This window comes from Brassica napus, chromosome C3, assembly GCF_020379485.1.
Source record: "Brassica napus cultivar Da-Ae chromosome C3, Da-Ae, whole genome shotgun sequence".
Classification (NCBI taxonomy): Eukaryota; Viridiplantae; Streptophyta; class Magnoliopsida; order Brassicales; family Brassicaceae; genus Brassica; species Brassica napus.
The window spans coordinates 6,804,776-6,831,710 of record NC_063446.1 but is presented as its reverse complement, the minus strand read 5'-3'; the positions used below and the strand labels follow the sequence as shown (position 1 = coordinate 6,831,710).

General features: G+C 32.8%; 2 protein-coding genes and 1 long non-coding RNA gene across 4 annotated transcripts; 2 read left to right on the top strand and 1 right to left on the bottom strand.

Annotated features, from left to right (window-relative positions):
- The first annotated feature begins 15,680 nt into the window (after positions 1-15,680).
- LOC106385475 (transcription factor bHLH35) lies at positions 15,681-18,250 on the top strand. 2 transcript variants are annotated; one of them, XM_013825388.3, is made up of 5 exons: positions 15,682-15,924; positions 16,000-16,147; positions 16,228-16,449; positions 16,540-16,710; positions 18,002-18,250. In XM_013825388.3, the coding sequence occupies exons 1-5, from the start codon at positions 15,845-15,847 to the stop codon at positions 18,104-18,106; spliced, it is 726 nt and encodes a 241-aa protein (XP_013680842.2). In that variant the 5' UTR covers positions 15,682-15,844; the 3' UTR covers positions 18,107-18,250. The 2 variants fall into 2 exon arrangements, with proteins under 2 accessions (XP_048608214.1, XP_013680842.2); XM_048752257.1 differs by having other exon boundaries at positions 15,681-16,147.
- Positions 18,251-19,777: 1,527 nt separating this feature from the next.
- On the top strand, positions 19,778-20,437 carry LOC125584189. The gene is made up of 2 exons (XR_007321179.1): positions 19,778-19,819; positions 19,893-20,437. It is a non-coding gene; the product is annotated as an uncharacterized LOC125584189 (long non-coding RNA).
- A 2,250-nt stretch (positions 20,438-22,687) lies between these two features.
- On the bottom strand, positions 22,688-23,682 carry LOC106411328. Its single transcript, XM_048749348.1, has 5 exons — positions 23,641-23,682; positions 23,311-23,548; positions 23,126-23,198; positions 22,882-23,006; positions 22,688-22,776 (listed from the first exon to the last, which is right to left on the bottom strand). Exons 1-5 carry the CDS (start codon positions 23,680-23,682, stop codon positions 22,688-22,690), a joined length of 567 nt encoding a protein of 188 aa, XP_048605305.1.
- Between the last annotated feature and the right edge of the window lie 3,253 nt (positions 23,683-26,935).

Sequence of the window (26,935 nt, the reverse complement as noted above, 5' to 3'; positions counted from 1 at the left end):
TTTTAAATTTTATGTTTCTATGTTTGTGGAACTTAATATGACTAGAATTAAAATACCAAAGAAAATATGAATTCTCATTTTTAAGACTATTTAAAATAAATTTCAGTTTACCATTTTAGTTTAATTATGGTAAATATTGACATGTGTTCATGAATTTCTAAAAAATGTATTAGTTACTTATATATGTAACTTCATATTGATCATCGCTTTATTTTATGACATTTTTTTAAAAAAATCAACATATAATTTGATAAATATCATGAAACTATATTCACATTTAAACGATAAATAAAATTAATTTGATTTTACTTAATTATAATAAAATAATTATACTTCAGTTTGAATTTGAAAAAAAAATATATAACTCAATATACTCACAACATGAGTGACTCGACTAATCCAACTTATATCTAATATCATTTATTTAACTACAATAAGAATATCTAATTTATAATAATAATTTATTTTATAAATGTAAATTATATGATGACTCAAAACATATTAACAAATGAAAATAAAATATTATCCAACTATTATAATTTAGTTATTTTGTAAAATTTATATATATGCATGAGACTGTAGAATATTTTCGTTATATTAATTTACATAATTTAGAATCAGACATTTTAGTTTATTTTATATTTCATTCTAAGACCAATATATCTTAAGAAAATTTATCATAATTTTAATATATTTAAAATTAAAAAAATGGTATTGTTGAATTCAGAGACATAGATGCAATCTAATATACCTAAATGATAACTAAATTGACTCTAAAAAACAACAAAACCAACTAAATATAACATATCTAAAATCATATGTCTAATTAAAGTAATACAATATTATTAATATAAATTATGCATACAATTATAAAGTAATTTCAAATTAAAAATAAATAACAAGAAATTATTATAATATTTTTATTTTGTAAATATTTATATCCGTGCATGAGCACGAAAAAATCACCTAATATGTCATATTTGGTCATTTATATTGAAATAAAAGTAATAAATAGTTTGAGAATAATATATTGCGAAATGCCTTATATATATTCTTGTTACTTAATTCAATTTTTCTTATCAATGCAGGTACAATTTTTATATTTCAAAAGTATGTTAATTTTCTTCTTAAGCAGTTTCAACCCTAATCCTGAAAGTTGGTTAAAGAAAACTAAAATTAATTAAAAAGATGATTCAGTCATATAATTATATATTTATATATATATATATTAATTAACTATAAGTTTTCAGATTTTGGTTCAGTGTATATTTTAGTTGAAAACCAAATTTGATGATATGGAGCATATTCAAAAATAATAAACAACTAGGTGATTATATATTCGCGCACATGCGTGGAATGAAATGCATATTTTAATAATTGTTGAATATGAACTTTGACCATAATTATATCATTCATAAGCCACATATATATATTAGTCTGAATATCTATTAAATGTGATTTTTGTTCATATGGTTTTATGATCATTGTATTTTAATATAACAAAAAATTTAAACTATAGATCATAAATTTTTTAGTTTGAGACTTTTAACAATTTTTCGTTATTTATAAGCATTTTAAAAGTTCAAAATAGAACATATACAAAAATCTAAATTTTTATTATATGGTTAATATGATTGTTTAATTTATTTTAATAATAAAGCATTAAAAATAATGGAATATATGTAAATTGTTGTCAAATCTTTATTATTAAAATCATTAGTTGTCAAATATATATTAATTCACTTTTGGTAATTCCGTAGCTTTTATTTAAGGAAAGAAAAAAATAATAATAATTTTAGATTATTAATTAATTTCATGGTTAGTTTAATGAGAAGTATATAATATATGTTTAGTGGACCAATATTTTTCTCTAAAAAGTTTAAAAAGCATCGTAGTGATGACACGTGTTATAGTTAAAATGTTGTAATGCTTCAAATTTAATATATATGAGATATTCTATAACATCTTTAGAAATAAAAGACTTAAAAACTAGTAGAATTATTTTTTTTGTTAAAGTGAGTAAAACTTAATGCATACTGTAGTTTTTTTTTTTTTTTTGAAAAATTGCGTACCATCGTTGCAATTTTTTAAATGTGGGAACCACCCGTGCGTGTTGGATTGAAAATATACAAGTAAAATCGAAGGGAAACAATGCAAGCTTAAATTGTACATTTAAGAGCAAACAAAAAGTATGATTACGTTAATGGTCGGGGCTCATGTGTTCGTAATGCGATAACACAATTACGTTAAAAAGGTTAGAATGTAGTAATGCATGTTGACGTCTACAACCCCACAAGTTTACAAGACGACAATGTTCTCTGTTAGCTTTTACTTTGATTTCATCGCCTATTAATTGTCACTTTTCATATAGAGTGCAGTGAATTACGATTTTTTCTTTGTGTGGGAGATGATAAGCTTGATAGCTTAGGCAATAATGGCTTGAGAAGACATTTAAGCAGTAGTTCCGACGTTGGGGCAATGGTTACCTTTCGTTGAAATATTCAAAAATCTTCTCATTGTGCATGGCGATGACGGCAATTCCAAAATTTCCCATTAATCTTCTTTCAAATTATCACTATATCTCACCATAACTTCCATCTATTATCCTTTATGTTATTTTCCGGCTCTCTTCAGTGTATATCTATTACAGTATATCTCTCTCTAGTATTTATTACAGAAACATCAAAAATCTATATGATATAGGCCTTAAAATGTTATATGAAACAATGCATGGATTTGGCATTTCATTAGACATTAAAAATTGGCACTACTTGGCAGTCTATGCCAACCAATTATAGAATATGTAAAGTGACTGTTACAACTTACAAGTGGTGCGTGTGCCAAGAAAACGCTTAAAAAGCTTGCCAAAGAAACATTTGGTAAGGTAAGTTCGAAGAAAATGGATCATGACCGTTAGATCGGCATCTATACACTGGATATCGAGGATCCAATAGGAAAAAATCGACGGCTCAGAATACTATGGTCCCATTCGCCATAAATTTTAGTAACGTACCCTCTTGTATTTACAAGCCAACAGAATCTCTGGCCCAAGGTTTTACACCACACCAAAAGTTTTCTTTGCTTAGATAGTTTTTTTTTTGCTATTTGGTTTAAGAAAACATAGATTATTACTTGCTCAGAAGTTAAGTACAATTTTCTGGTTAATGCTGGTGGAATATATTTGTTTGTACTATACTACATATTTTTACATGAGCTTATGGAAAACTTTCCTTAGAAGAAATGTATCATATGGTGAAAGATGTTAAGACCCAAGTTTTTTCAAATCATTGACACCAATTTTTTTTTTTGTTCATTGACACCAGTTTTAAACTACAAGCAACTTAAAAATGATCTCATGCGACAGACAACATTATAAAAAAGTATCTCGTGTGCTAGCAAATGTTTACACTAAAGAGATTACATATTTGTTTGGCGTAAACGATCATCCAACTTCTGAGTGCTGGGGAAAGTCACACGGCGCAGCGGAAATACTAATGGTCGTGTTTCCATGACCTTGTGTGAACCTGTGAAGAAAATACTTTGACGATGGCGGAATGTGATATGTAGAAAAACGTAAATGAGACACACAATTTTTACGTGGAAAATCTCCTCGATGTGAGAAGGAAAAACCACGGGACCATAGTCCACTCAAAAATCCACTATATAAATAGTATGAGTACAACCACGTCCTCCCTGTTCAACAGCCTGAACAGAACAGAGAGTATAGCTACAAAGAGCTATCACCAACACAAGCAACAACAATAACAAGAGAGCAACACAAATTAAGCTTCAAAACTGGCAGCAACCAAACGACCTCAGCTCACAATGATTCCAGCATCCAGAGACTAATCCAACCATACAAATCCAAGATAAACTAGTCAACAATACATCTGCCAAGTTTCAGCTCAAGAAGAGAATATCTCACCGTCGGATTTACCAAACACTCAAGACTGCTCAGCTGAAGAACTGTGACGATCCGCTTCACCAAAACCCAGACAACAGAAGATCCAACCGTTGAAATCCAAATCCCTTCGGCGAATCTCTAACCCACTGACTGAACAAGCTTCCAACAAAATATCAGCCCGATCAAGTTCCGTTTGATCCTCCAAAACCAGTCTTGAAATAGTCTGACGAGTTTTCTCCTTCTCTCTTCTTTTTCTCTTTTTTCTCTCTCTCTAAACTATATTATTGTGAGTATACAGTGCAAAGGGGAACATCAATAATTACTTAAGGTCATGAGAATTATTATGTCTCATGACCACTTGGTTCTCTCCATCTAGGAGGGACCCAACAAACTCCCCCTCCGACTAGATGGAAGAAACAACCATTTCGGCTATCTCTCGGCATACCTCAAGCTTCCCCCTCGGTAATGACTTCGTCATCATATCAGCTCCATTATCACCCGTATGAACTTTCTCAAGTTCCACTTCCTTAGAAGCAACCACATCACGTATCCAATGATACCTCCTCTGAATGTGTTTTAACTTCGAATGAAATGTAGAATTCTTCCCGAGACAAATAGCGCTTTGACTATCACAAAGCAACATATATTTTTCTTGCTTGAAACCGATCTCTTCACAGAAGTTCTTCATCCACAACAGCTCTTTACAAGCTTCAACTGCAGCAATGAACTCTGCCTCAGTGGTAGATAGTGCAACACACTTTTGCAACCTTGACTGCCATGCCACAGCTCCACCCGCAAATGTTGCCAAGTAACCCGAAGTAGATTTGCTAGAATCAGCATCTCCCGACATGTCAGAATCAGTGTAACTGACAAACAATGGCTTCTTACCTCCAAATGTAATCTTCAAATCAGAAGTCCCTCGGAGATATCTCAAAATCCACTTCACATCATTCCAATGTTCTCTTCCCGGATTGGAGAGAAACCTGCTGACAATTCCAACGGCGTAGGCTAAATCCGGTCTTGTACAGACCATGGCATACATCAAACTACCCACTGCAGAAGCATATGGAACCTTCGCCATATCTTCATTCTCCGCATATGTCTTCGGAATTTGTTGACTGCTCAGTCTTAAGTGTGGAGCAAGAGGAGTACTCAACACGTTAGACTTGTCCATGTGAAACCGCTTAAGTACTTTTTCAATGTACTTCTCCTGAGATAAGTGAATCAGCTTCTCACCTCTATCTCGAATAATTCTCATACCGAGAATCTATTTCGCTGGACCCATATCTTTCATGGCAAAGGGCATGCTTAGCTGCTCTTTCAGCTCCTTAATTCTGTCCATGTTTCTGTCCACAATCAACATATCATCGACATACAACAACAAGATGATAAAATCATCCTCGCCGAACACCTTCACAAATACACAATGATCTGAATCAGTCTCTGCATAACCATGCTCCCCCATAATAGACTTGAACTTCATGTACCACTGCATTGGTGCTTGCTTTAATCCATAAAGGCTTTTCTTCAAGCGGCAAACCAAATTTTCTTTGCCCTTTTCCACATAGCCTTCCGGTTGTTCCATGTAGATCTCTTCCTCCAAATCACCATGAAGGAAAGCAGTCTTCACATCCATTTGCTCAACCTCTAGATCAAGGCTCGCTGCCAATCCAAGTACAACCCGAATGGATGACATCTTCACAACAGGAGAAAAGATTTCATCATAATCAATTCCTTTCTTTTGTTTGTAGCCTTTCACAACCAATCTAGCCTTGTGTCGAGGTGGCAAATTCTCATCCTCATGCTTAATTCTGTACACCCACTTATTAAGCAGAGCCTTCTTGCCCTTAGGTAATTCCACCAACTCAAAAGTATGGTTCTCCTCAAAAGAATCCATCTCCTCATCCATGGCTCCAAACCACTTATCCTTGTGTTCATCCTCCAAAGCTTCTTCATAGCTTTCTGGCTCTCCCCCATCAGTAAGTAATACATACTCACTAGGATCATACCTTGTCGACGGTCTAAGACCTCTCTCGGATCTTCTAACAGTAGTAGGTTACGTTGGTTCTTAGCAGCTGGTGTCTCACCATGATCGTCACCATGATCACCACTACCATCTTCATGTGCGAGAGCATCTGCACTGGGTGTATTATCCTGAACCTCAACCTCAACCGATGTAGAATGAGTAGCCTCTGTATCGATCAAACCCTCAAAAATCTGAGTTGGCTTTTTGGACTTGTCAATGTCCCTAATCGTTTGATCTTCCATAAACACAACATCTCTGCTCCTTACGAGTTTCCTCTCAACGGGATCATAAAATCTGTACCCGAACTCATCCTGACCATAACCAATGAACACACACTGCCGCGACTTCATCTCAAGCTTCGATCTATCAACCTTGGGAATATGAACAAATGTCTTACACTCAAAGACCCTCAAGTGACTGTAAGAAACATCCTTACCACTCTAAACCCTCTCTGGAACATCACCATCCAATGGAGCAATTGGTGACAAATTCAGCACATGAACCACCGTGTTCAAAGCTTCTGCCCAGAAAGTCATCGATAAGCCTGACTGTGAGATCAAACATCCCATCCTCTCGACAATCGTCCGATTCATCCTTTCAGTCAACCCATTCAACTGTGGAGTATGAGGTGGCGTGAACTGATGCCTTATTTCATGCTCTTTGCAATAAGCATCAAATGGTCCAAGATACTCTCCACCATTATCACTGCAGATACACTTCAGCTTCTTCCCCGTTTGTCTCTCATAGGAAATATCCCAGTACATGATCCTTCGTCCTCATAGGAAATACCCACGACTTCCTTGAATGATCATCAATGAAAGTCACAAAATATGATGGCCGCCAAGAGATCTTGTCTTCATTGGACCACACACATCTGAGTGTATCAAATCCAGTACCTCGAGTTTCCTATAAGGTGCGGAAGACTTGAACGATACTTTGTGTTGTTTTCCCGCAAAGCAATGCGAACACTTCTGTAGGTGCAAACCAGAGATTCTTGGAATCACCTCATTCTTAGACAACACAGCCATTCCCTTCTCACTCATGTGACCGAGTCTCTTATGCCATAACTCCATGGCATTATCATTCTCCACCGCGTTAACAACATCTTTGGAGACCTTAGCCTGCATCCAATAGAAAGATGAAGACTTCTCACCTCGAGCCACAATCAAAGAACCGCAAGAGAGCTTCCATTTACCACCACCGTGCAAACTGAAATAACCCTCATCATCAAATCTTCCCGTCGATATCAGATTCATCCTAATATCCGGAACATGCTTAACATCCTTAAACACCAGCCTAGTACCAAGACTAGTCTCCAAGCAAACATCACCAATGCCAGCAACCTGAGCCATCACATCATTCCCCATCTTCACAGAACCATAATTACCTGTAGTATAGGTAGAAAACAAATCCCGATGTGATGTAGCATGAGTAGTAGCTCCACTGTCAATCACCCAACTGGTGTCCTGGCATGCGACATTAATGGCATCACCCTCAAGAAGAATCCGAAACTGATCTTCGGTGACATTCACCTGGTCCACCTTTTCTTCTTGATTTCCTTGCTGCTTATTTTTCAACTTCCAGCAATCCTTCTTCATGTGCCCTTTCTTATGACAGAAATAGCACTCCATATTTGCAAATCAATTAGACTTTCTCCTGCTCCTGTTCTTGTGTCTCTTGGGATCTCTACTTGTACTTCTCCCCCTTGACTCAGTAACAAAGACATCTGAACGCGAATTGCTAGCATTCGACTGCTTTCTTGCTTCCTCATTAAGAACACTGTTCTTCACTGAATCCATCGAAATAACACCTTCCGGCGCGGAGTTACAAAGAGACATCCTGAAAACTTCCCAAGAGTCCGGTAAAGTACCGAGAAGCCACAGACCGTGAATCTCATCATCAAACTTGATGCCCATATCAGACAACTTGTTGAGCAATCCCTGAAACGCATTCAAGTGATCCGTCATTGGAGTCCCCTCCTAATACCTCAGCTCAATCAACTTCTTGATCATGTACATCTTGTTGTTTCCGGTCTTCCTAGCATATAACTGCTCCAGCTTCTTCCATAAAGAACGAGCATCCGTCTCAGACTCAATATGATGCAACACATTATCATCTACCCATTGCCTTATCAACCCACACACTTGGCAATGCTGCAGCTTCCACTCTTCATCTGTCTTTTTCTCATGTTTCTACTCCTCGAAGACTGGAACATGGAATTCTTTAACAAAGAGCAAATCCTCCATCTTACCCTTCCATAGATGATAGTTAGCACTATTCAAGCTTATCATCCTGCTCATATTTTTCATCTTTCACACAAGCAAATAATAACCCAAAGTTATCAAAACCAAAGCTCTAAAACTAGAAGCTCTGATACCACTCTGCTGGGGAAAGTCACACGGCGCAGCGGAAATACTAATAGTCGTGTTCCCCTGACCTTGTGTGAACCTGTGAAGAAAATACTTTGACGATGGCGGGATGTGATATGCAGAAAAACGTAAATGAGACACACAATTTTTAAGTGGAAAACCTCCTCGATGTGAGAAGGAAAAACCACGGGACCGTAGTCCACTCAAAAATCCACTATATAAATGGTATGAGTACAACCACTTCCTCCCTGTTCAACAGCCTGAACAGAACAAAGAGTATAGCTACAAAGAGCTATCACCAACACAAGCAACAACAACAACAAGAGAGCAACACAAAGCTTCAAAACCGGCATCAACCAAACGACCTCAGCTCACAAGGATTCCGGCATCCAGAGACTAATCCAACCGTACAAATCCAAGATAAACCAGTCAACAATACCTCTGCCAAGTTTCAGCTCAAGAAGAGAATATCTCACTGTCGGATTTACCAAACACTCAAGACTGTCCAGCTGAAGAACTGTGACGACCAGCTTCACCAAAACCCAGACAACAGAAGATCCAACCGTTGAAATTCAAATCCCTTCGGTGAATCTCTAACCCACTGACTGAAGAAGCTTCCAACAAAATATCAGCCCGATCAAGTTCCGTTTGATCTTCCAAAACCAGTCTTGAAATAGTCTGACGAGTTTTCTCCTCCTTCTCTCTTTTTTTTCTTTTTTGTCTCTTTCTCTAAACTCTATTATTGTGAGTCTACAGTGCAAAGGGGAGCATCGATAATTACTTAAGGTCATGAGAATTATTATGTCTCTTGACCACTTGGTTCTCTCCATCTAGGAGGGACCCAACAAACTCCCCCTCCGACTAGATGGAAGAAACAACCATTTCGGCTATCTCTCGGCATACCTCAAGCTTCCCCCTCGGTAATGACTTCGTCATCATATCAGCTCCATTATCAACAACCATTATGTCTCATGACCACTTGGTTCTTTCCATCTAGGAGGGACTCAACACTGAGATCTAAAAAAGAGATGCTCAAGTTTTACGAGTATGTGTAAGGTGATAATTTAAGAAAAATATATTTTTTAAGTTTAACTCTTATAAAATTAAATTTATAATGACTTTTTCTAATATTCTACCTTTTCTCAATATCTCACAAAATATAAATTTACTCTCACATTGATTTCCGTCCCCACTATCTCTTACAGTTTGGAATTATTGACGAAGTACGAACCCATAATGTCGACAAGTAAAAATCAAATAATGGACAATGGTCAAGGACATAAATCTAACACATGGCTAGTAAGCCTAGTATAGATGCTCTCGTGTTCAGTTCTAGGGTTTCGTACATTTAAAGTCTCCGCTAAACGACAAACAATAGCGAATTATTACTTCAAATTTGAATTTCATGACCAATAACGAAAGAATTTCGTGACCAATAACGAAACATACTCGTGTATCATACGGTCATACGGACGATGTATGAGTATGATGGCTTTCAGGACTCAAGTCGGGTTTCGCTGATACCAACAAAAATTGATGGGCTTGATCACTGTTTTATAACCAATGTCCAATCCAATATCGAATGTCTTTTGGAACGTTGGAACAGGCCTGGAACCACATAATTCGTTTCCTAATGTGCTATACAGTCATCGAGTTTTGGATGATTATATAACTTGTTTCTTTAAAAGGGTTTTGTTAAGATACTAGCTTCTTTAAAAGGTGGTGCCAAAATTCATATACGATGATTGATAGCTATCAGATACCAACGTATCCCTAGAAACCATATCAAAAGCTTAATTTGCATTCCTCGCTAAACTAATAAGAGTTTAAAACTAACTAGATCTCGATCCGCGCAACCGCACGAGTTTTTGTTTTCATTTATTTTTATATAAATATTTTGTTTTTAACTCTAAATTGGTATATATTATAATATATGTGTCTATCAATTTTTAAAACATAATAAATTTACGGTATATTTTTTTCATTGAATAGATTGTTTCAAACTTTCACATGTATTTGTATCTTCTTATATATATATATTTTTGGATTATTATTTCATTGTTAAAATCGTAATTATATATGTAAAGATTAGTAAAATATTGTTTTATTGTCATATTCAAAGATATCGTAACATTTCACAAATTTAGAAAGTTTTTAAAAAATTAAACTTTTCGCTTCATAGATTTATATTATCGTGTAAATAATTAAATATTTAGTTTTTGTTTAATTTTTAAAATAAATTATATAGTTTAAAATGTGTTTTCATTGGTTTAAGGTAGTAAAGATTAATCATTATAATATAATATAATTTATGTTATTTAAATATTTTTTTTTATAATTTTAAAAGTTAACATCGACAAATATTTAACATATGGAGGTATAGTATTACAACATTAAATTATATCTATTTAATTTATACTCTCTATAAATCCAATGGATCATCTATTGTTTAAATCCAATTATTGAGAGCCGAATAAAAATTTCTTGTAGGTCCAAAATTTAAATGATAAAATTAGAGATTAAATGTAACATGATTTTCTAAGAATAAGTTCATTAGGTCCATTAATCACACATAAATCAAGGTTGTGACTTATGTTTTAATATATAAGATGAGAGTTTAAAGCTAATGAAAAGTTATATTTTGTACATTTAAAAATTAAATAAAAATCTGTTAATTCGGAATAAGTAAATTGAATATCTTTTTATTAATTTCTCACATGTACAAAGTTTTTAAAATTAGGAATAATTATGTTAAATTGGTGCATATATTTAATTTTAATTCGAAGATACGGTCTATTTTGCTTATTTAGATTTCAATTTTTCAATAATTAACCCATTTTAAAAATATTCATTTTTTTGTCACTGAATTTTCATTAGAAAACTAAGATAATGAAAAGAACAAAAAACGATGGCCCAAATCATGATGTCCATTACAAACAGAAATGTGCTTGGAGAGCCTTTTTGCTAAAACAAGTACCTAAGATGTGCGATCTACAAACATGATAACAATAAATTGCTGCAAACCCAGAGGAAATCGATCGGATGTCTTTCACAATTCCGATGACTTCTTTTGATTGGAAATTGCCGGAGATAGCTTTGATGAGCGTTAAACTGTCGAAGAAAACCTTGAGTGTGAAGAACTCCAAGGTTAGCTCCATGCTAAGCGGGGATCGAATCGCGATGGCCTCTGCAATAAGGGGTGAGCTGATGAAGATCTCGACCGTAAGTCCATGGAATGGAGTCTCCAGACCTGGACCCAAGAAGACCCATCCCAAACCTGGGGTCAATCTGTCTTTGTTCCAGGCAGTGTCGGGATGGCTCCTTGGTGCTTGTCTGACCCGATCTTGATACGTATCATCAAATCAGTTTTCTTATAATTAATAATATTTTATACGTACAATTATATAAATAATCACATATATTATATTTTTAAATTTCAATGTGAAATATAAAAAATCATAATTTAAGTTGGTGAATTGGACTTTGTATTGTATTTTTCTTATATATATTGAAAATATTTTTATAATGGTTATTGGAAAATATGTTAGTAAAAATCAAATTTTGAATATATATGTATATTTTTGAATGAATTTTTGGTATAAATTAATTTTAAATTATTATTTTGATTTGAATACGTATATCAAGTAACATAAACCCATTACTTTTTAATATAATGTAATGGACTTCCAATTTTTTTAATAGTATAAACCCATTACTTTTTTTCTTTTTAACTTACTGTTATTTATGTTTTCAAACAACACTATTTTTTTAACTGCTATTTATGTTGTGAGACAAAAACTTAAAGTACTTCTACTTTAATAGGAGAGATAAAGAACGGAAATTTATTTGAAAATTGAATAAATAAAATAGTATAATTTTTTGTTTATTTTTTTCATCAAAATTGAAGGAATGTCATTTTCGTAGATTCTTTTATAAATGAGGAAATAGAAGAAAGAAAGATCAGTGTGTCGATAATTTGACAAAAAAAGTTCAATCTGATCAGTATAAAATTTAAGTAACAAGAAATTCATCATTTTCTAGTCACTAATTGAAGCTGTATTTGTAATTAAAAACAAATTAAAAAATGCTGAAACATGAACAAGCTCTTTTGATTCAGAGCCAGGGAAATGAAATTGGGAAGCTGAACGCTGCTGTTCGTTATCTAGCTAGCAAAGACTACCGTGGCTGTTGACTGGTGTAAAACTCCTTTTATCTTCGTTCTTGTGTAATATAAAATTATCTCAATTATAAATGCGTTTTAAATTTGGCAAAAAGAAAATGTGTTTCAGTGGAATCGTCCGCTTTGTTTGTTTTTGAGCGACATTTTTATTACATACGAAAGAAGGGGTATGCTTTTGTTAAATCAAAAGGGAAATTTGACCTCATGTCTATAACAACTCAAAAATAAGATTCTAATCATAGAGGTTTTTAGGGTACGATATTGTGTATATTTTATGTATAATACCCAAAATATCTCATTATGCGCGTGAAAAATGGTAAGGTCCACCGTCTCTTTACTTTTCGATAACCTCTGAAAACTTTGTAAATGATCCCAATTTTCTATTGAAACGAAGGAATCAAGGTAAGTCCGGTAAGATTGAAGAGCATGGTAGTCTATCTCAGAACTTTCGAAATCATCCCACTGTGTATTACATGCACTTACATTGGAACCGCCGTTTTTTTTTGCAGATCCAATTTTAATGGTTTTAAGAAGATGAAGAATCAGAGGATTGACTAAATTGGAGAAGATAAACAGTAGTTTTGTGTAATGTATTATATTCTATTTTATACTCATAATATAGTATGTTACGATTCTCCTCTTGCTCTTTGGCAAATTGTATCTTTTTCGCCTTCTGACTCTTCTCCTTCACTACTCCACTAGCTCCATTGTGTTTTTCTTCAGCACCGTCGCCACTCATCGCCATCCCAGAGTCAGATGCTGGATTGCATTTGAGAAGTAGAACAATGCTCTCTATTAATATGTTTAATTCTATACTATTGTAACAAATGGAATAGAATGCAAAGTCAGACAAATGTTAAAAGTTGCGCTGAAATAAATCGTCTGTTTTGAGTTCTCTAAAGATAAAAATTTATATCTACTGCGCACAATTTTTTTCCATGAACAATCCATTTCGATGAAGAATATATATCAATTCTTGCATAAATTATCGTAAATTTTATAATATACTATTCTATTGTCAAAGTATAATATATATCAATATTTCTTCTTCTCTTTTGTTTCTAGTCTGCATTCTATTCCCCATCTTTTTCTTCTCTTAACTTATATTTGTCTTTTTTTCATCCTCAATATTTTTCTCTCTCAGCAACAATGCAATTAATTTTTTTTTGCTAACATAATCTGTATTATAGTTGTTATAGTACTAGTATAAAGTAATTGCAACAATGCAAATAAGTTTTGTTGATATACTATGTATTCAATATAACAGTATAATACCATGTTAATTGTGCAGATCATGTCTAAGGCCGTCATTTTTTTTTTCTTTTTCATTCTCCTCGAACATATCATTGTCACCATCGCCACTATTGATTGTTTCATGGCAGCCGTCATCTTCTCTTTCACCACAGTCACCACCCATCATCTCTTCCGCTTCTAGTGTACAAACGTACCCACGCCTCCACTTGAATTACTTGTTATACCTTCTCCAACAAAATGTTTTTCTATAGCAACATCGGCAGACTATACTATATCACATATAGTATACTAAAATTTCCACCCTTATCGTCCTTATCTGTTAGCATATATATGTCTCGTACACAGTACAGTCCAGCACTTTCAAGCCTTTTATGGTCACCACTGCTATAAGGTTTATCTTATTGCACTGGAGTCCACCTTCGCGCCCCAGAAACACCTAGGCTAATGGTCTTTTTAGCTTTTGTGGTGCTAATACTACATCATATATATTATAGTATAGTGTTGCTTATCGTGTAATACACTTATAAAAGACGTGTTTCCAGTTACATGAATATAGTAAGCTAATGGTTACGATAGAAATGTGCCACTCTCTTTATCTTCACGCGCATGCGAGTGCAAGGTGAAAAATATCAAGAATTGGCTCTAATTGTCACATCCCATGACTTCCATTTTACTATGGCTATATTCTTTATTTTGGAGGTTGTTACGAATATTGAGCAAAATCACCCAAATCTAAAAGGGGTATGGTTTTGTTACGGTGGCACGTGCACATGTCTCAACCCAAAAGTTAAACATAATGAGGAAAAATCAGTGCGGTGGAGGATTTGGATACCATGTTTATGGATCGAAAGACCATATATGTACTAACACATGAGCAATATTGATAGAAGCTAATTAGCTTGGGAAAGGACGAGACACATGGACAGGAGTTAAACGTGTCAAGAAGTGGAAACGTCTCCACGATGAAGACTTGATTAAGGTAGAAGAACAAGTCTTATGGGAAGCGACTGTTGAGACTTGAGCAAGATAGAGGACCAAGTCTTATGGTGAAGCTTCCTACACAATTCTCAACTGACCGAGGGACAAGGAAAGTAAGGTATTTATTTCGTTATTTCATAATTACCCCCATCTTTTTGATGTTTTGTGTGAGAAATTTTCCTAGTCTCTGCCGTTAGGCTTGGGTACCTAACGTCATGCATTGCTGTGGATACATCTGTGTCTGTTGGTCGTTAAAACGTTTTTCAGATGGTCACAAACGAGATCCTTTTTGACATCATCTCTCGTTAGGGACCATTCCTGCCGAAACATATGTGAAATGAAACACCGAGTTTGTTTGATATTCTTTGACTTTGGCTCTTTCGGTGTGATCCATTTGACTATTATATTCATTTTGTTGATTATGAATAAAATTATTTGATATTTTTAAAAATGTGGTTTTGATTTTTTATTACCTAAAATTATTTAATACTTTTTTAAAAAAATATTTGTTTTTTTTGTAGAAATAATTTCCTTATTTTTGGTTTTGTTTTTGCTATTTGTTGGGTTCACCATTTTTTGTTAGTTTGTTGCTAGCTTGTCTTAAAATTGTTTGTTTCTACACTTATTTTTCCTATCTTTTTCTTTTTGATCATATTTTTAAAGTTATTATTTTAATATTTTTAGGGGGGTTTTTTTGGGTGCTCACATTGTAGATATTGACACCGGGTACTGTACAGTTAAGCTAAGACTACGAAGAATAAAGTCCTCGTGTCGAATATCATCCTAAATACTCTCTATAACGTTAGACTAAGTCTTATTTGGTTTTTTATATTTTAAAATATAAAATATCTAGATTTTTTTATTAGCCAGTTACTGTGTACATGTTTTTTATAATTAACATTAATTTTGTATAATGTTATAATTAACATTAATTTTATATTTTTTTCAGTAAGAAACAACGCAGCGGGTGTGTACATGTGTATAGTAACTGGAAATCCAGGTTGTTGTCTCCCGAGATTTGGTGTGTCTCATTCTCTCTTTGGCCTTTCTCTATATAAAGTTCACAGGTCGAGAGAGACAAGGGACACCACTTAAACGATCAGACAGTTGATTAGAAAGAGAACTGTCGGAAAATGGACGATATCAACCAAGAGTTCAACAATTACTGGGAACCCAGCTCCTTCCTCCAAAACAAAGAGTTTGAATACGACAGGTTTTCCTTCTTTTTCTTGATTACTTTCTTTGAAGCACTTGAGTTTTTGATAATTTTTCTTGTTGATATAAAAAGCTGGCCGTTGGAGGAATATGATTCGAGTTCTCCTGATGGTGCGGCCTCGTCCCCGGCTTCAAAGAATATTGTGTTGGAGAGAAACAGAAGGCAAAAGCTTAACCAGAGGCTCTTTGCTCTTCGATCTGTTGTTCCTAATATCACTAAGGTTCGCAACTCAAAACTCTTTGTCTTCTAGTTCCAAGATCCATGCTTATTATTATGGATTTTATTTTTATTTTATGGTAGATGGATAAAGCATCAATAATCAAAGATGCTATAAGTTACATACAAGGGTTACAATATGATGAAACGAAGCTTGAATCCGAGATTAGAGAACTTGAATCTACACCAAAGAGTAGCTTGAGTTTCGGTAAAGATTTTGATCGTGATCTACTGGTTCCTGTCACATCCAAGAGGATGAGGCAGCTTGATTCTGGCTCTTCCCGTTCTCTCATAGAAGTTCTTGAAGTAAGTTTCTTGGTTCCTAGTTGCACCTTGAATCACAAATTTAAAAAACGGTTGGTACTAAAAAAATAGTGGGGTTTTGGGTGATTGAAGTTTAAGGTAACATTCATGGGAGAGAGGACAATGGTGGTGAATGTAACATGTAATAAGAGGACAGACACAATGGTGAAACTGTGTGAAGTTTTTGAGTCATTGAATCTAAAAATCATCACTTCCAATCTCAACTCTTTCTCCGGCATGATCTTCAACACTCTCTTCATTGAGGTCAGCAATTAGTTAATTAATATTAAGAAGTAATGATTACAATTAGTCAAGTAGTGGATAGTAAACTTTTCAAGAAAAAAAAAGTAAAAGGAAGCATTCAAATAGTAGTATATTATTACTTTAGTTAACTTTTCTTAAAGTCTCCATCATCCAATGCTAATTATGTTAATCGCACCATACTACTAGTTTCTCTTGTTTCTCAAGAGATTCCTAATTTTTTTTAATATAATCTCGTCTAGATTTTTGAAGGATTTTGTGTGGTTTAAATGCTCTTGCCAAATTATTTTAACACTAAATGCCTTGTGGCTTGTTGGTGACGCTAGCAATGATCCATTGTGGTATTACTTTATTCGTTTACTTGAGAAAAGAAATATAAATACTTTTCCATAATGTAAGATTTATTGATTTGATACTGATTTAGACGACATAGACCTTTCTGGTTGATTTAAAGTAAAATCTTATTAGAGTAAAGTAATGATTAAATTAGGAGAAATATATTCGGGTTAGCTTAAGTTTTTTGGGTTTGGTAGTCTGGGTACTAATACATTTTCATGTTTTTCTGTCAGTTGATTTTTTTTTTAAATCCTTTGTTATACTAGTTTCTAATGGTTATAACATAAATAGATTCCATATCGGAAGCTTCCAGTGCGGACCAAACATTTATTGGAGTGTTGTTTCAGTTTATCCTTTTTAAGAAATTTGGTCCCACACTCATTGGCTGGTCCATTTGGCTACTAAAAATAAAATAATGCTATCTATGTGGTAAGCAGAATCTGATTGCTTTGTAGTGAATGTTGCGAATTAAATAACAGTGCATTATAAATGATACAACATATATAATTCTGCTAAATGTGTCATATTGTCTGGAGTTAATAAAAGTATAGCTGATTCCACCAAATGCCTCATAAAGAAATAGAGAAATAAAGAAATTTATTTTATCAAAAAAATGAAATAAAGAAACTTAGAGTCAAAAGTATTGGAAATGAGATTATGATCGCAATTGCTAATATAATAATACGTGGTGGCTTTATCTTTGGTGAAACCTGTCTCTTACATGACTATGTCTAGGTCCGGTTCTATGTATTTGGATGCCTAAACACGAAAAATATTTGTCCATTGATGCCGTAAATTTTTTATATAATTTTACAAATTCTGGCACTTAAATAGGTGTTTTGTGAGCTTTAATTCAGAACCAGTCCTGCTCATTTCTTCATTTCAGTTTTCAATTTGTAATGTCCTGTTAAAGCATTGATGATATAATTAATAATAAAAATATTCTTTCATTTAACAGGCAGATGAAGAAGAACAAGATGTGTTGAGGTTGAAAATAGAATCAGGAATAGGAGCTTATAATGGAGCTCAGAGCCCCACTTGGAGCATGGAGTCTCTATACTAAAAAGTTTGTATTTTTTATTCTCTCTTTACAAAGAAAAAAATAGTATGTTTTTTTTTTCATTTTCTCCTCCCTTCGTTTTGTTTTTCCATCACGAAGACTTCTTTGCGTTTATGCAATGTCTATAATAATCGTACACATTGTTTTTTTTTTGTTAATTTTTATTTAATTTTGGGGGAGGGGGGAATGGTATGTTCGTCCTAAATAGAAATCAAAAGGAGATTTGCTTCTTATTTTTCACTGCTAGATAATGCAATCTTAATAGTAAGGTAAATGAAGAGAGTGGACCAATGATTGATTTACGCTTTTGTCAACAAAAGAAACTGATAACATGCCATTTTTGTTAAGTCAAGATAACAAGCCATTTTACATAAAGTGTGTGACTCATAAGTGACTCATCCGTTCATGAATACGGATAATAATGGTTTGGGATAAAATATTTAGATCTTGTTCTATGGGGTTTTGTGACAAATGGATTAGTTGAGGATGTGTGTTTATCTAGTGGAGGGGATGACGAACGATCTTCTGCATGGGCAGTTGGTTGTTCTTATGGCCATCAGGGCATGCCCACAAAGATCTATGAAAATGAGAATAATGAATTTCTCACTCGAGAACTCTTTAATACTTAAGTTAATATACTTAACTAATACGTAAGTTCTTAACATTTTTACCAAAAAAAAAAAAAAAAAAAAACAAATACGTAAGTTAAAATATTTCAAATTCGAGTTTTTTTTTTTTGGGCCGGTTATTTTTGGTTAGGGTTATTTTACCTCTTTTTATTTTATCTATGAGAACATTCCTATACTTAATAACGCTTGTTCAATTAAACATAATATATTCAGAAAGTATGTAGGGTTCTAGCGAGGAACCTTGTTTGTATATCATAACTCCTTTCTGCTTTAAATGTTTAGATGTGAAACATGGTGGAATTGTAGCGTGTTGAAACTCTCATCTCTATCCGAATTATATGAAAAATGAACCTCTCCCGTCGTCTTTCTTGGTATTTCTCTTCTTCAGACAAAACAGAAACAGTGCTTTTTAGATTGTGGAAGTTGAAATAACGGTTAAGTAACGCAAAGGCTGACCCCCACCAATCCGCTTTTAATTTAGTGCTATTTTCTTTTCTTTTTTAATCGAATCAGATTTAATATGAACCAATCCGAAAATAATAATTTTAATGGACTAGTGACTACCATACGGACCATCAGCATTTACATGCCCACTCTAAAGCCCATTTACAGAAAAAGGAAAGCAACCAGCATTACAAACTATTTTCATAACCTCTTCTTTCTGTGTAAAAAAGATAATGTTGGATTGAAGTAACCTTCACCATTGATAGACAGTGATGACTTACTGCCACTGGTGACTCTTCTTCAATACATCTACGCATTGTAAACTAACCACTCAGTGAGCCTTTTCCTTGGGTGGGTGCTGGGTCTAAATAAAATAAACCCACAAGCCGCAGAGATAGAACAAAAAAAAAACGCATTGGCTCTTGCAATATATCCACCAGGTAGAAAGAAAAACATATAGTAAAATCTAAACATTCTCATACATTTCCATTGTAGGAAGAGATCAAAATTGATAAACACTTTCTTTGCAGGACATGAAACTTCAGGCCCATCTAATAGTTTTAGCTTAAGAGGCTGGAGGAAGTGGTTGGCAGCTTGCACTAACAACAACAACAATCCTCGTCTCGCAATAGCAACAAAACTCGTAAGTCATCTCATTCGGATTTAAACTAAAGAGAACTTTCTAGTTCTAACTCACATGATGTCATTGTTTATAGGGCAGAGGATTTGACAATCTTCTGCTAGACAGTCTCTACAAAGACGATATAGCAAGCAGACAGATTCAATTAACCAATGCTGGTTACGGATTTGGAGCAACGGCTACAACCGGAGAACCAGCCTCATCTAACCCCAACCCGCTCCGGATGCAACAAGATATTTTCTGTAAATATCCGAGACCACTTTACTGTTCTCTAAGCAACCCAAATCCGAGTTAAAGATTTGAGTTCATAATTTCACATACAATACAATACAATACAATTTCACATATTAGAGTAAAGGCCCAAGTGAGTGAAGACAAGCCCAAGGTCCATGTAACTAGGGTTTCTTAACACGAAGAGTTCATATAAATATAACTATAATGGTCTTGTGCAGGGGAACAAAAGGCTGCGTTTCTAGCAGCCAAACCTTCGTCTTTATGATTATCAATAAACAATATATTTGTGCTTGGTGACAATCTCAAAGCTTCTTCCTTTCTTATTTATGCATCTAAATAAAGCTCTCTGAGCTATTTCTATTTCAATAAAACTTTACAAAGCTATAATCTTTCTAGGTTTCTCAAATGTTATCAAAATATTCACTATGTTGTGATTCGTTTACTTTTTAGGTGGTAAATAAATATTATCGTATAATTAATCGTAAAAGAAAAAAAGAAAAACTGTGTTTAAAACAAGAAAGATATGATTTCTCCACAAATCATCAACAAACTGAATATTCCTACAATATACGGATATATACAGATCATATGATCAGTCAGTCATATCAGATGATACGTATATACGACTACCTCACAGTTTCCTGACCACGTCACATTTTTATATATGTGAGGCCACTATCTCAAAATCTTGTATCACCTCTATTCGATGGAAATATTTTATTCGTATTTAGACTTCTTAGGTACAGTTAACGTTAAGAAAATGATAACTAATACACACTTTATAGCCTGGCTAATAATTATAAGAATTCATATGCAACTTTCGATCGTAGTGAACAAAAGATATATAATAGCATATTTATTGCAGGTCTTTTAGGTTGGATAGGTTTCTTAACGTAATATAAAACTAGATTTTGACCCGCGCTTAAAAAGCGCGGATTTTTCTTTGGACTGTAAACAAAATTTTTGAATTAGTATTTTAAAATTGTTTTCTAATATCATGTTAAAAAGTCATATTATATTCAAAAGAAATTTTCTTAAAATTATATAATTTACCAATTAGTTTATTTAAGATTTTGTATACATGATCTTATATAACTCTCTCTTAGGCCTAGACATTTACCAGACCCGGAAATTAAACCGAAATATAGGTGCTATTTGGGTTTCGATCCATGGTAAAGTACATATTTTTCTGGACCCGCGGATCCTTGTTCGAGTCCGGATCCTACCCGAGGGTTGATTAGTACCCGAAGTACTTGAAATGTTTTGTGTAAATTAGGTATATTTGGATATTTTGAGGTATTACATATACTTTTTAATTTTGGGTTCATTTTTCCGATTACGGGTTTCGGGCAAAATTCCATATTTAAAAAACATATTTCGGGTATTGAAAAAATTTCGGTATTTTTCGGTTCCCCTGGTCAGATTTTAGGTAAATTTATGGGTCTTTTAGGTATTTAAATATTTTTTTGTATTTGTTTGAGTTTTCAGGTTTTTTGGTGTTTTGGTATTTTTTAGGTTTTCGGGTACTTCAAATTTTTCGGGTCTTAAATACCCAAACCAATCCATTCCCATTTTTTAACACATCCAGTCCCGTTGCATATCCAAAAATTATAGGTGTTTTACAGGTATTTGAATTATGAACCCGAACATATCGGAACCCGAAAGAACCGACTTGGACACATACCAGAAATTTTCAAATACCTAGTTATGTCCAGATTTTTAGGATCAGAAGAACTCAGACCCGAAAGAAACCGATTTGTACCCGACTCGAATGCCCTAACCTACTCTTTGATTATTTTTGTGTGCATTTTATAAGACCTTAAGATTTATTTAGCAGATTTTTTTGGCTAATTTAATAGTATAGATTTGTAAGGTTTTTAATAAATTTTAAATTTATCTTAAATAACATTTTTTATTATAATTTTTTTATAGAGAATAATTTAATGTAAAATATATAATTTTGTTTTTAACAGGTGGTTACTTAAGTTTTTTTTATTAAATTTGATTTTGTAAAATATTTGGATCTATATAATGTAAGATGACATAGTATAATATAACGTATGATATATGTTAACTTTTAAATAAGTTTCAAAATATATTAATTGGTTTAGAAGTCGATAGTATAGGAATGATATTGTTTTGGTTCGTGGGTTAGTCGACCAAAATAGTTGTATTGTTAGCAAATTGTCCAAGTAAGATTACCGTAATATTTGATAAATAATATGGTTAACTCACTAAAGGAAATGAGTAAAAGTTGGTATATACGGTGTAATGTTATAGACTAACATTTTGTTACAAAAATATAAGGTAAGACCAAAAAAATAGGTAAGTCTAGTGAAAGAGTCCAAACAACCTTTTATAAGTAGATTTTTTAGAACTCCTTCCCTTTTAATAGTATTGATATATAATATTATATATAATATTACCTCAGTAGATTCAACCAACTCTGCAAGATTTTTCTCCTGGCATTGCATCCACTTGTGGCTGACCAATTTTTTATCCAATTTGTTATCGCCTGAATCGGATATGGTGATGGCTAGACTGTCACCAGAATCACTGAAAAAAATCGTATTTGTAAGTAATATACATTACGTTTTCAATAAATATATTAGAAAAATATAGATCAGGAATGACAAATCACATTTTTCTAAATGCTTGTGCTTCCTGTATGTCTGGATTGATGAAGATTTTACTTGAATCATAAGCATTTGAGATTTGGACTTCTCCTATCATTGTTGAACAATTTGAATGTTATTTGTCACAAAACAAAAAAAAACGTGAATATAGGATATAATCTGATTTATAGGAAATTATTTTTATAGTATTGATACCTCTAAAATGACCAATCTTAGCGAATCTTAGAAGGCATACAATAAACCCATCTTCAGCTTCTTGGCAAGCATTGTAAACATTCTCAGCATATGTTCCCCAAAGGCAGCAAGGCAACCTTAGATCACTTTATTTACAAACAAAAAAAAAGACAACTAATTAGAGCTTATATATCTTAAAAACGGGTCAAAATCCAAAGGTGGTGTTGAATTCACTCAATTAATGTCTCTAAGTGTAAACTCCAACTTTTTCCTTTCTTTTCCTCCAGTACAATGAACTGTATCAAGATCACCCAAGTCCAAAACCTGTCCAATTAAATCTGAAAAAAAAAACACAATGCATATGATTATCTATCAAACTTTGCTAATATAATCAAAACTTTAAATATATCGAAAATGAATTGCCAATAAGGATGTTCGTATTATGCTTGCCAGTTAGTATGGTTTCAAAATCAACCAAATCCAGAAAATTATCATCAATCCGGAGAGTTGACTCCGAGATGTCCGTGTTGTGAAGGAAATTCATTTTCAAAGGATTTTTGGTTGTTCGAAATGTACGGGGAGCATTCGTCAAACTGAAGTTATCAATGTTGATCCACTCTCCAACAGGAACTTTCGTAGCCAACTCATCCATGTAAGTCTTCTTACACGATGCATGAATTTTTGTACCCTAAAAATACCATAGATTCAAAATTTACGTTGATTAGAATATAGACCAAAATCTTGAAAATAACAAAAACATATAAAGAATAACACACTTACATGAGCATCAGAAAGGACTAATTCGAGTGAGTCACCAGCCATTTTAGTCCATTGTCTCCATGAATGCAGAACTTTGACTTGTACCCGATAAGATGTAAAACGTGGTTTGATATCGTTCAAGAAGGTAATCTGCATATTGTTAACCATGATTTTCTGAATCGTTTTTTCTTTTCTTGTGAGGAGTTTGAGTTTGATTTTGATAAAGATGGATGTTAAAGGGTTGAGAGTAAGATTGTATTTATAATATAGGAGGGGTTTATAGTCGATCAACCATAATTGAATATTTTGTAATCAAATTGGTTATCTTATTTTAAGGAATAAAATCTAAGCAAGCATCAATTAGTTATTTTGGTTGATAGATTTTAGGTAAATTGTGTAGTTAGCCGTAATAAATAAACTTGTAGAGGAAAGAATTTAGAATATTGGTTAAGGTAATTACGTGATTGAGAATAATATCATTGATTCTTAATAATGATTATTTAAACGTGATCTTAATCAATAATATCCTGTGGAGGAAGGAATTAAGATTTTTGGTTTAGGTAATTACGGGATTGTGAATATATACTATTGATTTTTTTGTTTACAAAATCACTATTGATTCTTAAACGTGATCAATATTCAAAAAAATCTTCGAATATATACACTTAGCATATTTAGTTTTCTCTTCGTGATCATTTCGTATCAATGTAAATAAATGTTAGTTACCGTATTTATAGAAATAAAATCTAAGCTTTTAAATTTTTTTGTTGTTGACAATAATAAATAAACTTGTAGAGGAAGTAATGAAGATATTTTGCTTTCACTTAGCATATTCGTTAGTTTTTCAGTGTTCACATTTATTTAGTTGTTAATTCTTCTATAGTTATTTTGCTTTCTAAACTTATGATAAATTGTCTACTCAAATATAAGCAAGAGATAAAAGCAAGTCATTTCTATAGTTATTTTGCTTCCTAAACTTATGATAAACTTGTAGAGGAAGTATTGTAGTTGTTTTGCTTCCACTTAGTATATTCGTTTGTTATTCAGATTTCACATTTATTGAGTTGTGTTTCGTGCTTCAAACCGCAATTTTAATGCCCCTTTATTATTAATATAAATTTATGACAAAATAAAATCCCCCTTTGTGTTTCGTGATATTTTATTGTTTGACAAAATCAAATTGTAAATCTTCATAAGAAAACAAATGAAAAGTACAAATGCATTTTCCTCTCACGTACTAATAATATAATCTTCATAAGAAAACAAATGAAAAGTACATTTAGAATATTCTTCAAATCTCGATGTTTGCTTCCCAGGTAAGAGATATTGGATTCCAAACAAAATTACATTTGGCACAGCAATCTGGATTATCATTATCTTCTACTTCAATAATATCCTTGTTATTTTCCATCCAAACCATAAACTTGTTGTTTTCTGAGGTTGTGGACAAATCTTTTTGTTTTGTGGAGAGCTGAAACATATAAGAAAACCATAATAAGAGATCTGAATATATAATGAAAGTAAACATGTTAGCCGCGATTTCTAAACACATAGTCCCATAGTTCAACCATGTAAAAATGTAATACCTTATCATGAGGGGGAGATGAGGATTGCAATGACTTAAAAAAACAGGATATGAACCACTTTAGCATTTTTTGGTTTCCTTGGGTCTGAGCCTCGGGTTTTATGTTTTTGATATTGGTGATATATGTGATGCTCTTGAGTTTGGTGAGAGGTGGGTTATATAGGATATGAGATGGCGATTTCTGGTTAGATAATAGTCTATTTTATTAAAATGAAATTTAAAGTAGATGTCAACTTAGAATATTCTTTTCGAATTATTTGGGTTACAAAGGTCGTAGATGCTGTTATAATAGATATGGTTAGACCCAAAAATGAAAAAAGGAAAAGGTCCAAAATGACTTTCATAGGTAGCTTTATTTAAACTCCTTCTCTTTTAATAGTATAGATACATTTTCTTAGCTTTTAATTACGCTAAGAGACCGTATCTTATATTACGCTAAGAGACCCAACCTAAAAGACCTTAGATAAACATGATGCTCTGTCTCCTCTTTTTATGGCATCCTCATTTTTCTCAAATTTACATTCCACCTTTTGTTTCAAAAAAAAATATATAAGTAATTTGACCGCAATAGTTGAATATTTAATCAAGCAAGACTTTACCAATTGAGTTTGTACCGTGATACTGATAACGAGACCTTGAATTATTGATACAAATTGAAAAAAAATCTTGAGTTTGGCTTACTTAAGATGGCGGGTCAATACGACTACCTCCATGTTGCATTATCATCAGTCATACAAGCTTACGCAGCTATAAGCTTAAGGAAAGAAGAAAAGAACTGTTTTTACATCTAAATTTTTTTCTTAACTAAATTAACTATTGATTATTAGTTTGCAACAGTTTGGTATATATAGGGAACCAAATTTTAATCTCTCTATTTTCCACATTGAAAATTTAAAGAAAAATATGAGAATATGTATTTTAATAAACAATTTATTAATGAAATGAGAAATTATAGGTTTCACCCATTTCAGTTAGTTCTAACTTGAAAATTCATAAAAATTATTATACTTCACAACTTATAATTCTAATTTTCTGACCATGGGCTTATTCACAGTATGATAAACTCCATGTTTTAGATTTTCTTTTTTAAAAATAAAAGTTTGAATTATAATATTATAGATATTTCATATCAAAAATTGAAAGATTTGTAAACTAATATATGAAAGTTTGTAAACCAGTTTATTTATTATTATTTGGTATGAGTTGTAAATCTGTAAGAATTAACTTGTTATCAAAATCAGAATTTGTGGAGGTAGGACAGCCCAAATAAAACATATTGTACATCTATATAACACATGATATGTCGACAACAAAAAATAACACATGGTATCAAAATCATTGATATTATTGACTATAAAGGGAGATTCAGTCCAACATAAGTTAAAAATTATCATTTAAAACAGAGAAATTTTAGAAATTTCATTCATTACTAATCAGTTCAAATTAAAGGCTCACAAAAAAACTTAAAAATTGATGATGTGTTAATGATAAACTAAGTTTCATATAGGTAGTTGGAGAAATAAATAAGTTAGAGCCTATCCAGTTATAATTTACTGATTTTATGTTCGAATATCAAAAAATAGTATTATAATTACTCGATATTGGTCTATTCTGTATATGTTTTTATAGTTTCCCACGCTTAACGTATAGAAAAGTGTTAATGAATGAACTAGGCGTCACATATTGGTAGGTGAAAAAAATAATTAACTGTTATCAATCCACTTATAACTT

Bases quoted from the DNA above. Each gene is read 5' to 3' on its own strand.
- LOC106411328 (XM_048749348.1), bottom strand. From the start codon at position 23,682: ATGGCTGGTGACTCACTCGAATTAGTCCTTTCTGATGCTCAT. The intron at 23,199-23,310 runs GCAAGCATAATA...TTTTTTTTTCAG, and splicing joins TTTTGAAACCATACTAACTG to ATTTAATTGGACAGGTTTTG. The intron at 22,777-22,881 runs GTATCAATACTA...CAACAATGATAG, and splicing joins TAAGATTGGTCATTTTAGAG to GAGAAGTCCAAATCTCAAAT.
- LOC106385475 (XM_048752257.1), top strand. From the start codon at position 15,845: ATGGACGATATCAACCAAGAGTTCAACAATTACTGGGAACCCAGCTCC. The intron at 16,450-16,539 runs GTAAGTTTCTTG...GGGTGATTGAAG, and splicing joins CTCTCATAGAAGTTCTTGAA to TTTAAGGTAACATTCATGGG. The intron at 16,711-18,001 runs GTCAGCAATTAG...TTCATTTAACAG, and splicing joins TCAACACTCTCTTCATTGAG to GCAGATGAAGAAGAACAAGA.